This window comes from Magnolia sinica, chromosome 3, assembly GCF_029962835.1.
Source record: "Magnolia sinica isolate HGM2019 chromosome 3, MsV1, whole genome shotgun sequence".
Lineage (NCBI taxonomy): Eukaryota > Viridiplantae > Streptophyta > Magnoliopsida > Magnoliales > Magnoliaceae > Magnolia > Magnolia sinica.
In genome coordinates this window covers 125,397,747-125,410,745 of record NC_080575.1, presented here as the reverse complement: position 1 = coordinate 125,410,745, position 12,999 = coordinate 125,397,747, and the positions used below count along the sequence as shown (strand labels likewise).

General features: G+C 38.0%; 1 protein-coding gene across 1 annotated transcript; it reads right to left on the bottom strand.

Moving 5' to 3' along the window:
- Positions 1–1,073: 1,073 nt before the first annotated feature.
- Positions 1,074–3,266, bottom strand: LOC131241178 (probable E3 ubiquitin-protein ligase RHA4A). Its single transcript, XM_058239890.1, has 3 exons — positions 2,964–3,266; positions 1,944–2,029; positions 1,074–1,704 (listed from the first exon to the last, which is right to left on the bottom strand). Exons 1-3 carry the CDS (start codon positions 3,177–3,179, stop codon positions 1,308–1,310), a joined length of 699 nt encoding a protein of 232 aa, XP_058095873.1. The 5' UTR covers positions 3,180–3,266; the 3' UTR covers positions 1,074–1,307.
- Between the last annotated feature and the right edge of the window lie 9,733 nt (positions 3,267–12,999).

The following is a 12,999-nucleotide window of genomic DNA, read 5'->3' as shown; positions in this document are numbered from 1 at the left end:
GATTGGACGGTATGCACACAACATGGTGGGACATCGAGGAGAATCAAGGGTTGGGATCTCCTCTTGAATTCGGATCCTTTGGGGTTCCAATGGATGTCCTGGGTAGAGAATCGGTTGCATTTTCTCGTATTTGAAAACGAGGCATTTTAGGGTGTGTTTGGATGGCACCCATTTTTCATTTAGATTTAAAGTGATACGCACATGTCGGGAATTCAGGTCCTTCGGTGTTCTAATGAATGTGATGGGTGGAGAAGCTGTTGTGCTTTTCGGGCGCAAAACAAGGCATGTGGGTTTGTTTTTTTCCCCCCCATTAGATCTGAAAGTGACATGCAGATGCCAGGAAAGCAGTTAAAAAAAAAAAAAATTGGAGTTGGCCAGGTATTGCTTGACTGCCTTTCAAACGCCTGCTAAAATATGAGATGTTTTTTAAAATTTAGACCGTTGGTCAGATTGGGTGTCACCAAAAAACTCCTTCAATGAAATACATTGGATGCTTGAATAGGCCACAGTATCTACTTAATTCTAGCCGTTGTTATGCTTATGTGTCAGTGCCTGTTCAGAGAAAAATGCATTAGAACACAATTTTAGCAGCATCCAAACACGGTATTGGCTTTGTAGCCTTTTCTTTCTTTTTCCTCGTTTGTTTTTGTGAGCTACATTGAGAGAAAAAAATGCAGTAAAACACATTTTCGGCACCCTCCAAACACCAATATTAGCTTAGAGAAATTCCAAATTCCAAATTACAGTTTATAACTTTTTCTAATCTTAATTGCATCCCCCAGTGACAGGTGAAAACAGGCAATTGTGTCCGATATCTGAGCCACCCATCAAGGAGAGGCCCCACCTTGTTTTGGGCCATTTAAAAAAATTATGCGAGATTCAGCAATCGACAGCAAGTGGACGGTTAGAAAATTGGGCCAATGGTCCACACTCAATTCTCAAATTTATCTTTTAAGGAACGTCTGGCCAGCCTGATGTTTGATAAGGTCATATATATCCATGGTAGAATCTGCTTTATGAATGGCTCGCATCTCATATTCGTGTCTGCCATCCATTCTCTTACTGCAAGGATGTGTGGTTAATCAAGCAAGAAATTTACAAATCAATGTAAACGTAGTACAGTAGAGCATTACATCCAATTATCATACTAATTGCCGCTGATTAAGTAAGAGCTCAACCTATTCTAAGACCAGAAAATTACCATCCTTTCATTGTTTTTATCTTGAAAGATTGATCATATGTATGTATGCATGTATACATGACAATATGCATTGATATATTAGGACCAGGAATGAGTTTCCTTGAGACTAATCCATTCGAGGGGCCATGGTAATCGACAGACAGTGTGAATTGCCGGACTCCATTGAATGTGGCCCAACACTGCTTGATCCTTCAATTGGGTTCGATTGCTCTTCGCTCGAAGAATTAGTGAGATTATCACTTATTCTGTCCACCACCACTACAACTTGTTCATGGCCCTGTAAGCCTTGTAGTGAGTTGCTGGATTCAGCATTTGGTGGCTGAGAAATGTCCATTTGCATAGGCGGACCCATTTTCGGAGGATGAATCAAGGCCCGGCAGAGTGGGCAAGTGGCATTGGACACAAGCCAGTGATGGATACAATCGAAGTGGAACATGTGCTTGCATGAGGGGATTTGGTGCAACTGCTCCTTGATTTCGAAATCTCCCAGGCAAACGCAACATCTGCAAAATTTCAGAAAGTAGCATGTTTAGCTTAATGCAGTCTATAAATAGAAGAAGTCCCACCAGATTGATGGCCCTGATGCAATGACCACACAACTAATGCGGGTCTATACCTGAGATGATGCACAATGAACTCATCTCAGTTCAATGCAGCCCTTTGGAAATCAGTAGTATTTTCTAATTTGCTAAAAAACAAAGGTAAGTAAATACGTAGAGGTGATGAAGAAGAGGCCCCTTACTGAGGATCTCTGGCCCTTAAATCCTCATCAAAGATTACTATTGGAAGCTTTTCCTTGAGTTCATTCTTCAAGACCACATCAAAAGGCTTCAAAAAATTAAAAAAAGAAAATCATGTAAGAATGGAAATTCAATAAATGGGGTGTTAGTATTACAAAATAAAGCTATTATCACAAGATCCTGAAGTTATTATGGTGGGTATACACGTGATAGAACTGCATCTGATCAGTCCATTGAATATGGGCCAGACAAGTGGTGGCCCACCTTATAATTAGACAATTTCAGAAACTGCAGCGGTGGGCATCTCATCAAAGACGCGTCCCTCAGATTGAATGGCCAGATAGACTGCCGTGGCACCACGATACAATGTGTCGAGGTTTTAATACTTACCAAGCCCAGGCCCAGACCCGGCAGCCCATCGCCAACCCTTTTCCCCATGGTTCCACATGCGGAGATGGTGTGAAGATTAGAGCTGTCCATCTTCTTGATGCAGTTTTATATATATACATGGCACATTCATGGTAGCGTCTAGATGATGGGCGGTTCTCGTCAGCTCACATGTGGGTCCCACAAATTAGCCCGGCTCCTAGAAAATCTATTTAGTTGTTAGACAACTATTCATGGAAAACAAATTAAACTGATCTTACGAGTTTAGAATCCAGTTGTGAAAATCAAATCAGCGAACTGAAGAAGAGGTTTACAAGGTGCATGCGTTTGGATGCACAATCCAATGGGATTGCGATTACTTTCAAGTTGGATTATAAGGAATTATATACAATCCAATTGTAAAGAACCCAAATACAATTCAAGGGCCATTTTATGAAAACAATCACCATATCCATTTTAATTGCAATTGCAGCAAGAACAGAAACTCTAGTAGATGGATGTGAAGAATGCTTTTTAGAACAGAAAAATTGACTAAAAAATCTATAATTATGATCATTAATACTAACATTACGCAATTCAATCGGATCATGCATCCAACATGGCTTTAACAGATAGTGGATATGAGAGCTAGTTACCAATGAAATGACTGTAGAAGTGTCATTGTAGATGGTTGTATTGATAAGAGAAGGAGAAGAGAGAGTAGAAGAGCGCTTCTTCAGGTAAAAGAGATAAAACAAGAGGAAAAGTATTATAGTGAAGAGAATGGGGACTGAGAATATGAAAGCTTGGTAGAGTTTGAGTTGGAGTGATGGAGGGTAGGGATGAGAAGTTGGTGTTTGGGGAAGGCCCATCAATCTTCCAAAGTTATCAGAAGTAAAATGGAGAGAAAGAGGGAGAGTTGGGAGTGGTTGTGAGTCTTGCCACTTGAATTTATGAAGAAAGAGATCAAGTGGGCCATCTGATAATTGAGAGAGAGAGTTGTTTAGATGGAGAAATAGGCACAAAGTCACTCTCATTGCGGGTAAGTGCTTGCTTTGTTAATACATGGAGAAAAACATTGGTACTCTAGAAGAATGTTGATGGATGATACACATGCACTTAGAAGTTACATGTGTGGCATAAAATTAATTCAGATTTCACTGTCTCAATTATCTCTCTTAGGTTTAGATGAATCGTAATAATAATTAAAAAAAATACGGATATTTGATCATCTCACTATCAGATTGTTGGACATTTATTAATGGACAGTTAAAAATGTATTAAAAAAAAATCCAACCATCCTATTTCAACAAACAAGTTTTCATGAATCATAGTTTAGAATCATATAAATAAACTGATTTTGGAAATGTAACTTATTATGTAGATGATTTAATTTGAGTTCATGTGGGCTACATGTACAATTTCTTAGTCCTTGCGTATCAAGCATCACGCCCTGTCCGAGTATCATGTGACTCTCTCTCTCTCTCTCTCTCTCTCTCTCTCTCTCTCTCTCTCTATATATATATACACACACACACACACACATTACTTCTTACTTGAAAATGCTCCTCTGCTTATAGTGTTCTGAGTTGCAGCGGTTCACCTGGACAGTTGAATTAATCGATCTGAACTGTCCATTGAGTCCAGAAGACATTTCATGGGGCTATGAAGTAAAATGGCGCTTTTCAAATAATTCCATCAATCCTCGATTTGATCTTATTTTTAATTCTTTTTTTTTTTTAATAGCCATCTATTTTCCAGCCCATGGATGGGATGGTTACAATTGCCTAACAAAAAGTGATTCTCTACAGCAGAAAGTAACCCATGATGGGTCGTAACAAATAGATGGATCGAATTGTTTGGTGGACCTCTTTATTTGTGAATGATCTTAACCGTTCATATTAAAATCTATTCATCAAATGCTTATGTTTGTGAGATCATCATGATTTTTTAACGGTAGCCCATGAAATTTGAGCTGGACCTAATGAACAGTCTGGATCAATGGATTGGACTGTCTAGGTGTCCCAGTGCAACTAGGAGCACTATAACTTATAAGTTTTCTGAGAGCACTCGAGCATTTATCTCTCTCTTGTTTTGAACTAGACAACGCACACAAGTGCCAACCTGGACAGTGTGCTACATCTGAGTGGTGTACGAGGTGACCCCCACCATTAAGAAAACCATATGAAAAATAAAAAATAAAAATCAAACATCAGGGTGACAACCCTAACACAAAAGAATGAACGGTGCATGTGTGTAGCCTAACAGATGAGTTGTCTGGCGTATTTTCCGTATACGGTCATCTTCCCAGTGCGAGCCACCGTATGCATAGATGGTCCACCACGCCTCGACCCTGGGGACGGGGATTGTGTCGTGAGTGTAGGGTGGTGTGGATTCCCTGTGGGGGCCACTGTGATTTTTTGTGTTTTATCCACCCTGTTCATCCGTTTTTGGAGTTCATTTTAGGATATGAACTCAAAATTGAAGCATATCCAAAGCTCAAGTGAACTACACCACTAGAAACAGTGAGAATCAACATTTACCGTTGAAAACTTCTGGGGCCATGGAAGTTTTGGATCAAACTGATATTTTTATTTTCTTTTTATCAAGGTCTGCGCGACCTTGTGAACAGGTTGGATGACAAATATACATTACTGTGGTCCCCAAGAAGGCTTCATGGGTAGATATCATTTTCTCCACCACTTTCTATGGTGTGATTCTCTTGAGTTTTTTTTTTTTTTTTTTTTTTTTTTGTATATATACGCACGCACACACACACCCACGCCTTAGTGGAATTTCACCACCTATGGGTACTCGAACCCTTGACCCAATGTTGAAATTCTCTTGAGCTTTGGATATGCTTCAATTTTGAGCCAAGAAATGAGGTTTCAAAAGGATGGAGGGAGTGGATAAAACACATAGATCATGGTGGACCCACAAAGAATCCATACCACGAGATAGCGTGGTCAGCTTTTCACTGCATAATTGGCGTCCGACCGAGGGATACATCGTAGAAGTGGAAGTATCCAGACCCTTGGTCTGCTGGGCTCGTGGATGGACCACGACACAAAAATCTCCTCGTTAGCAGACTCCTAAATTTGTTTTGGCTTTAAAAGTAGCCTCCCTGTCTGGGAGTTTTTAGTGGAGACGGTCCATCCAGTGTAGGACACATCAGACCATCCAATGGTCTGGATACCGAACCATGGATCTCACTTGTACAAACTGACAACTCGAGGACACTATATATCCCACGCATGAGTGTCGTGCAATGTTTTTTAAAAGATTTTGACCAAAGTATCCATGCATGTGGCAATGCCAAACGCCTGATACTTAAAAAAATTTCTTGCAATACACTTTAAAGTTTTTTCAAATTTTTTGGGATAAAATTATCCTTGGTTGCCTATTCGGTTGAACCCAGCGCATGATGGGTGAGGGATTTGGATAGAGCAAATACTGTGGGGGGCACTATAATGTTTGTGAGAAATCCACACCCTTCACATGCATGTTTTTTCAAATAATTTTATTACATGTGAGCCCAAAAAAGAAGAATATCCAAAGCTCTAGTAGGCCACAAAATAAAAAATAGTGGACATAGTATATCCATGTTGAAACATTCATGGGGTTGATTAAGCTTTAGATCAAGCTAACATTTTTATTCTTCAGAGATGTGGAGCCTAAAAATGTAACAACCCAATTTTTTTAAAGGTGGGTATTCCAAGTTCTATTGTTTTCTTCAGTGTGGCCCGTTTAAACTTTGGATCAGTCTCATTTTTTTGCCCATGCCCTAACATGGGTGGACCAAAGCGATGGACGGTGTGGATTTGTCACCCTAAAAATAAAAAAATAATAATAATAAAAAGTGACGTGCACCATGAAATCTAACCCACCTTTCCACTAATCTCTCTCTCCTCCTTTTTCTCCTCCATTCGCCGCAAGATGTCAACAGCAAACTCCTTTTACAAGATGGATTCTAAAATATAAACTTTGAAAAACAATCTCCTTGGCGCCAGTGCAAGAGATCTAAACAGAAAGAAAGAAAGGAAATGAGAGAAGAAATTACACCCAGATCCATAGCTCAACTAGCAGACTGAGTGGAGATACCTTGTTTCAACACTTGAGGTCTTGGTATCAATCCCTAGCGGGGGTGGCTAACATGGAGTGTGTGTACTGACATGGGTGTGTACTAACAAGCTAACCCCCCCCCCCCCCCCCCCTTCCAAAAAAAAAAAAAGTGAAAGAAGAAATTAATTCGAGAAAGGGAGAGAGAATGATTAGCGAGTTAGTGACTCGTTGCTTCGAGTTGCCTATCCACACCTCTTTACTGATTTACCGCTGGAAGAAAGAATTAGAGGAGAAAGATCTCAAAAAGAGAGGAAAACATAGAAGAAGAATGAAGAAGTTGAGCACTGAGTTGACTTAGTGAGTCGACCCAATGACCTGCTAATTCCACCATTTGAGCAGATTTTCAAGATTGATTTGAGCCGCGCGCATTTTCCGTCCATCAAAAACTTTATCAATCGTGCCAAAAAACCATTGTAGAGTCATATCTAATTGTATTGCGATTAGGTGTTGACAGCTCCAAGATTAGCTGTAGAGTCGGATCTACATCAGATTATCATCCTCCGATTACATTTTTTATTCACAACAAGTAGGTGATCTTCCTTATTGAAAAGACTACATTGGTATACATTTTGATTTCATTGATTATTTATTTTGTATTGCTGATTTGAGTTATTTGATTTTAGTTTTACGTGATGTAAAATGCATTTATTTGATTTTTAATATGTGAAATAAATTTATTCGATTATTGTTAGCTTTTTTTAAATATATTTAAATTATGGGTGCTCTGCCCGGGGTATTCCCAAAAAGGATGTTAATTTTGTACCACATTTTAAATTTTAGTAATTGTAGACATTCGACCCCTGGCCCTTGTTTCAGGATGTATCGTATCTAAATATTTAATCCATGGTCCGTGTCCCGTGATGAAAGTTATATTCTTCTTATTTAAAATTAAGAGAATGTACATATGGGTGCTCTGCCCGGACTCCCTAAAATGTCAAATGCACAGTGCCCTGCCTTGAGAAGTCCAAAACGGCCATGATGCTCTACCTTGGGTTAATCCCTAAAATGGATGCACGGGTGCTCTGCGCTGACAAAGTCCAAAAATAAATCAGAAGTTATTTTATTTTATTTGACTTCATTAACCGAATTTTAGTGGTTATTATATATTGAAATATTAATGTTCTCTTATATTTGGGTTGTGAATGCGTAAATACAGAATTGATGTACACATTCGTGGGCCACGATCCCCAATAGGTATGGAACTATTCGGGATTTGAAGTCTATCATCTTGGAATCACTTCACGTATTAGGTATGGGACTAACGTGAGTTGTGGCCCTTGGTGCGAGGCCCCTACCGAGTTGCGATACTACGCACTATGAATCAACTTTTCATTATGTATTCATTATTACATACTGATTTAGAAGTTTTAATTTTGGGAATGATGTGACCCAACGAGCCGCCGTGCTCACACCCGTATAGATTTTTGCAAGGTATGTATGAAGAACCAATTGAGAAAGATCGAAGACTTTTCCTTTTGTTTATTTGAATATTAATTAAAATTCAATGCATTTTGTTGTTATTTATTTTTTAATATTAATGTAAGTAAAATTTCAAGGATTAATTGATTAGTAGACATTATTTAATGACAATGATTTTTTATTCTTTTAATTGCTCTGGTTGCCTTGAAAATACATTATTATAATGTGGGTTACGTTGTATATTTTGTTTAAGTACAACTCACAGTCCTGGAATTCGGGTTTGGGCTTGACCAACTCGGGTACCAAATTTCGGGACGTGACAGATTGGTATCAAAGCCTAAGTTTTAGATTCTCACGAGGACCTTATTTATATGTCATACTAATGGTTAGATTAAGCCTAAGATAGAATCAACTGAGGAAATAGAATAGAGACTCAATTAAAGACCATGAGTTGGGATCCCTTCGCTTCTTTGATGAAATATGTATATATATATATATATTAAAAATCTAAATTTAGGGTCTCTTTGCATCTGTGTGACATATAATCTACCTCAATTAGGCCACACATCAGTTTAGAGATTCAAATCTGGACCATAGATAATTTTTAAGGATTTTAGTTCCCTACGTGTTGTTGGATTACAATGGACAATAGAACATACCTCACTTTAAAAAACCATAACTATTTAAGTACAACTCCGATCAAGGTGATTCAAAATCTAGATTTTAGATTGTTAAGTCTAGTTTTAGAAAATAATAATTAAAAAATATAAATCCAGAATTTTTCAATACCGATTTTAAGTTTTTGTGGAACAGTTTATAAATCATTTGTTCTGAAGAACATTCGCTATTTGAATTTTTATGTTTTCTGTAGATCTCGGTTTAGTCTAAAATTTTACAGAGTAGCAGCTGACTCATAGATGTATTACGAAAAAAAAATAAAATAAGATCCATACAATTCCTATAAATACCAGAACCAATAGCAAAAACAGAAACCCAGGACCTGAATTTTCCTGCAGTTGAACCTTAATACATAACTCAGCCCATCTTTCTTTAAACCTTCATGTATAACACCCCTTATCCATCCAACCTTCCTTACAACTTTGTTTATCATCCAATGTACTTAAATCATCCAATGTACTTAAATCTTTCCTTATTTATAATAGGTCATGTCGAACTCGAGTATGAATAACGAAGCCGCATCGGAGACTTCGGTACCCAATACAGCTAGGCGAAGTGTGGTAATTGAGAGATTCCTCTTGGCAATGGAAGGAATCACAAACCTTTTAGATACCCAATTACTTAGACCTAACACCCAAGAGCAAGCTCAGCCCGTTCTAGTAGCACATGAAGGGACAAGAATTCCACGTAGGCAGTTTAGGAGGCAGAGTCCACCTACCTTCAGGGGTGGGCCTGGCCCAAAGAGAACAACAAAGAGACGTAGGACAATGACAACGCCAACAATTGGACCCGACACTGTGAAACCTTCACTGCTCTTCACCAAAATTTGTCATAACTGTGGATGCATAGGTCACCCCGCTCACCTCTGCCGACAACCCTCTCTTTTCCCATATTCGCATAATCAAATGCCTCCACACCAACATTACCGACCACCTCCATTGTTTGTGCAGCCAGTTTTGTACTGGCCACCTCCATTACCTTCTCAAAGTATGCAACTGAATCTAACACCATCACAACCATATCTGTAAAGATCTGCGCAACCTCAACAACTGCAACAACAAGGCCTCCATCGCATCACCAACCAAGACCGGGAATCAATGCACCATGACCGCCGACATCTAAACACGTCTACACTGTAACACTGCCACAGGACGATGCGACACTAGAGTATGACACCACTGCACCACCATGTGAGGACACAACACTATCAATGGATCATAACCCAGAACTAGATGCGGAGAAGTTTGAAGGTACTAGTTTCACACTTACAACTTTATTTAGGCAATAAGTTATATAATTTGAAATGCTTCATAAGTTATCACATGATAAAATTAGTACTAGTGACCTCTCAGTGGATTAATTGACTTAGATTAGACATATGAACCTTCATTATATGAGAGAGAATAAAGAACTCCACTAGTTGATGCCATAATTATAAAAAAAAAAATATACAAAAAAAAATCTGTAAGAACTTTAGTAGAGAGGGAAGTAGACAAGAAAGGAAGTCATAATCTAAAGCAAGGTCACATCAATCATCGCACAATGGACTGCGTAAAGAAATAGAGGACGACACAAACCAACTATGCTAACAGCCGCAACATTCGAAATCCTAGCCATAGCATTTGAAATCTCAACCACAACATTTAGAGTCTCAAACTCAATACCTGACTTCTCCACAACCATACCAAGTATCACAGTAATTAAAGTGCTAACAACCTTCACCATATTGTCGTCATCATAACCATATCAAGTGTAAGGGCCGTGAATAATTTAATAATATTAATAAATATATATATATATATATATATATATATATATTTAATCTTATCTTTATTATTATTTATTTATTTTAAATCTACCTTATCTCCTATCCTATCTAAATCTTTAACTCGTTTAGTTTAAATATACCTCTAAACACTCCTCGCATCTCTCGAGATAAAAAGAGTTCTAGTCAAACTAAAATATTAACAAAGAGGCTACCTGCGACAACAGAGAAAGGGAGAAAGAAAACTTTGGAGTGCTTACATCGGGTATGTATATCGTCCTCATTCTAGTATTTTTATATATCTAATATAAATTGATTCGGTGAATGCAATGAACGGTGTGGATTGGTCACACGTTCATTGTATTGGATTATGGGTGGAGGCCCTTTAAAGGTGAGGTGAACCTAAAATTATGTAATTGTAGTTGGTGCGCATCTGATCAAATTAGATTTGGTCTGTACGGATCATATGATCCCTAAGGCCAAAATATACAAAGGCCCTAATATTCAGATCAATCTAACCATCAGATGGGCCACATTAGTTAGACCTAGAAGTGTTTGATAAAGGAATCTTGGATATTTTGCGCAAGTGTTGCTATCACTTGGCGTAGAAGGTCAAGATGGGCCATTGGTGAATGTGTGGTTAGATCCACACCACTCCTCAAATGCATAGAGGTAAAACATGACAAGACCTCAAGAATCTGAATGATCTGACCATTCGATGGACCACCCTGATCAAGTAATTATCATTCAATTTTAAAATCTTGTGAGGGAGAAAAAAAATAGAATATAAATTTGATTAATTTAATTATTTTGGATCTGGCCACTAGGATGTTAATCAAAGGTGGGCCCCACCATGTAATACAAATAAATGAATAATAATACCGTTGATATAATTGATAGGACCCCGACATTCAAATCAACCTAATTACATTGCAGAGTCAACACTACCAAACTCAGGTGAGTGACCCAACTTGTCTCATAATTCATTAAAATTAAAATAAATCATTGTGATTGTTTGATTTATTTACTGGTTTGAATATTTTGATATGATAATTGTACGATAAATTTATATGTGAATATTTTAATTGAGACAACTATGCCAAATATGAAAAATACGCATTTACTTATTATCCCTCATTCATTGCATTGCATAATTCATGGTCGATCCTAAGGGCCCTCCCTGGAAGAAATGTCGATCCTGGTAGAGCGTTACCAGATGCGGGTTATGCCCAAGCCTACCGAAAGGTGGAAGCCTACCCAACGGGTGGATGCGGGTTGACGACCTCCAACCCAAGCAGATGGACGATCACCCCATCTAATACATTCATACCCCATTTTACATTCATATCTTTGTACATGTATTTTTGCATTATTTTAATTATTATGATTATGAACCATGTTGGGTTATATCACCAAGCCTGGCCAGCTTATATTTTTTTATTGATGGAAAAACCATACAGAGGAGTCATTAGCAGCTGACGTGGCGCAAGAACCGGAAGGATCTACTGTATCTGAACATGACCCACCTGAAACATGGCCATACTTATCTGAGGATGAAGTGGCTGCATTAGAAAATTTTTGATTATATGTTTTATTTTGTTAGCACAGCTTAATTAACGAATAATGCATACTGGAATTCATTTTGAGACTTTAAGGAATTATTTAACTTTATTTCTTTAGACCAATATTAGCATGGAATAGATATCATTATAGTATAATGGTATAATAAATGAATAATTTTAAGGTTTATGTTATTTTTAAGGATTATCAAGATTTACAAATGCTTAGTTGATTGGTGTTATGTATTATGTATGTGTGATTGAGATTATGGTAGACTTTATTTTGAATGTAAATATCACATGCGATTAAACTAATTAAAGAATTAAGTTGGTATACTTGTGTATAAGTTACGAACCAAAACTCAGGTCTGAGGGTGCACACTCTGTACCCGGATTTTGGGGCGTGACATCAAGGACCGCCTCGATAACTTCGGCAACTGCTTTAACTACATCAGCATGCACTACTATCAAGACCCAAAAGACTCGACATTAGCAACAACAATATTAGAAATTTTTGCCGCACTTAAAACATCATTAGATAACTTAAAGATACGTCGTAACACCATAAGAAGAGGAACAAGCTTCAATACCTAAGTATGCAAGTTGACACATGAAGAATAGCCTTTGCAAGAGAAAGTGCAAATGCAACACCACGCATCCATCTAATTTGAGTTTAGTTATACATGTAATAAATTTCGGGGATGAAATTTTTGTTAAGGGGGGTAGAATGTAATGACCCAATTTTTGAAAAGGTGGGTATTCCAAGTTCTATTGTTTTCTTCAGTGTGGCCCGTTTGAACTTTGGATCAGTCTCATTTCTTTACCCATGCCCTAACATGGGTGGACCAAAGCGATGGACGGTGTAGATTTGTCACACCATTCCTATGGGCCCACCCTTAAAAAAAAGATAAAAAAAGAAAGAAAAGTGACGTGCTGGCACGTCAACCAAGAAATCCAACCCACCTTTCCACTAATCTCTCTCTCGTCTTTTTTCTCCTCCATTCGCCGCAAGATGCCAACCGCAAACTCCTTTTACAAGATGGATTCCAGAATATAAACTTTGAAAAAAATCTCCTTAACGCTAGTGCGAGAGATCTAAAAAGAAAGAAAGAAAGGAAGTGAGAGAAGAAATTGATTCGAGAAAGGGAG

Coding starts and splice junctions, on each gene's coding strand:
- LOC131241178 (XM_058239890.1), bottom strand. CDS start 3,179: ATGGGCCTTCCCCAAACACCAACTTCTCATCCCTACCCTCCATCACTC. Junction 2,030..2,963: donor CTTCTACAGTCATTTCATTG/GTAACTAGCTCT, acceptor AATTTTTTGAAG/CCTTTTGATGTGGTCTTGAA. Junction 1,705..1,943: donor TTAAGGGCCAGAGATCCTCA/GTAAGGGGCCTC, acceptor GAAATTTTGCAG/ATGTTGCGTTTGCCTGGGAG.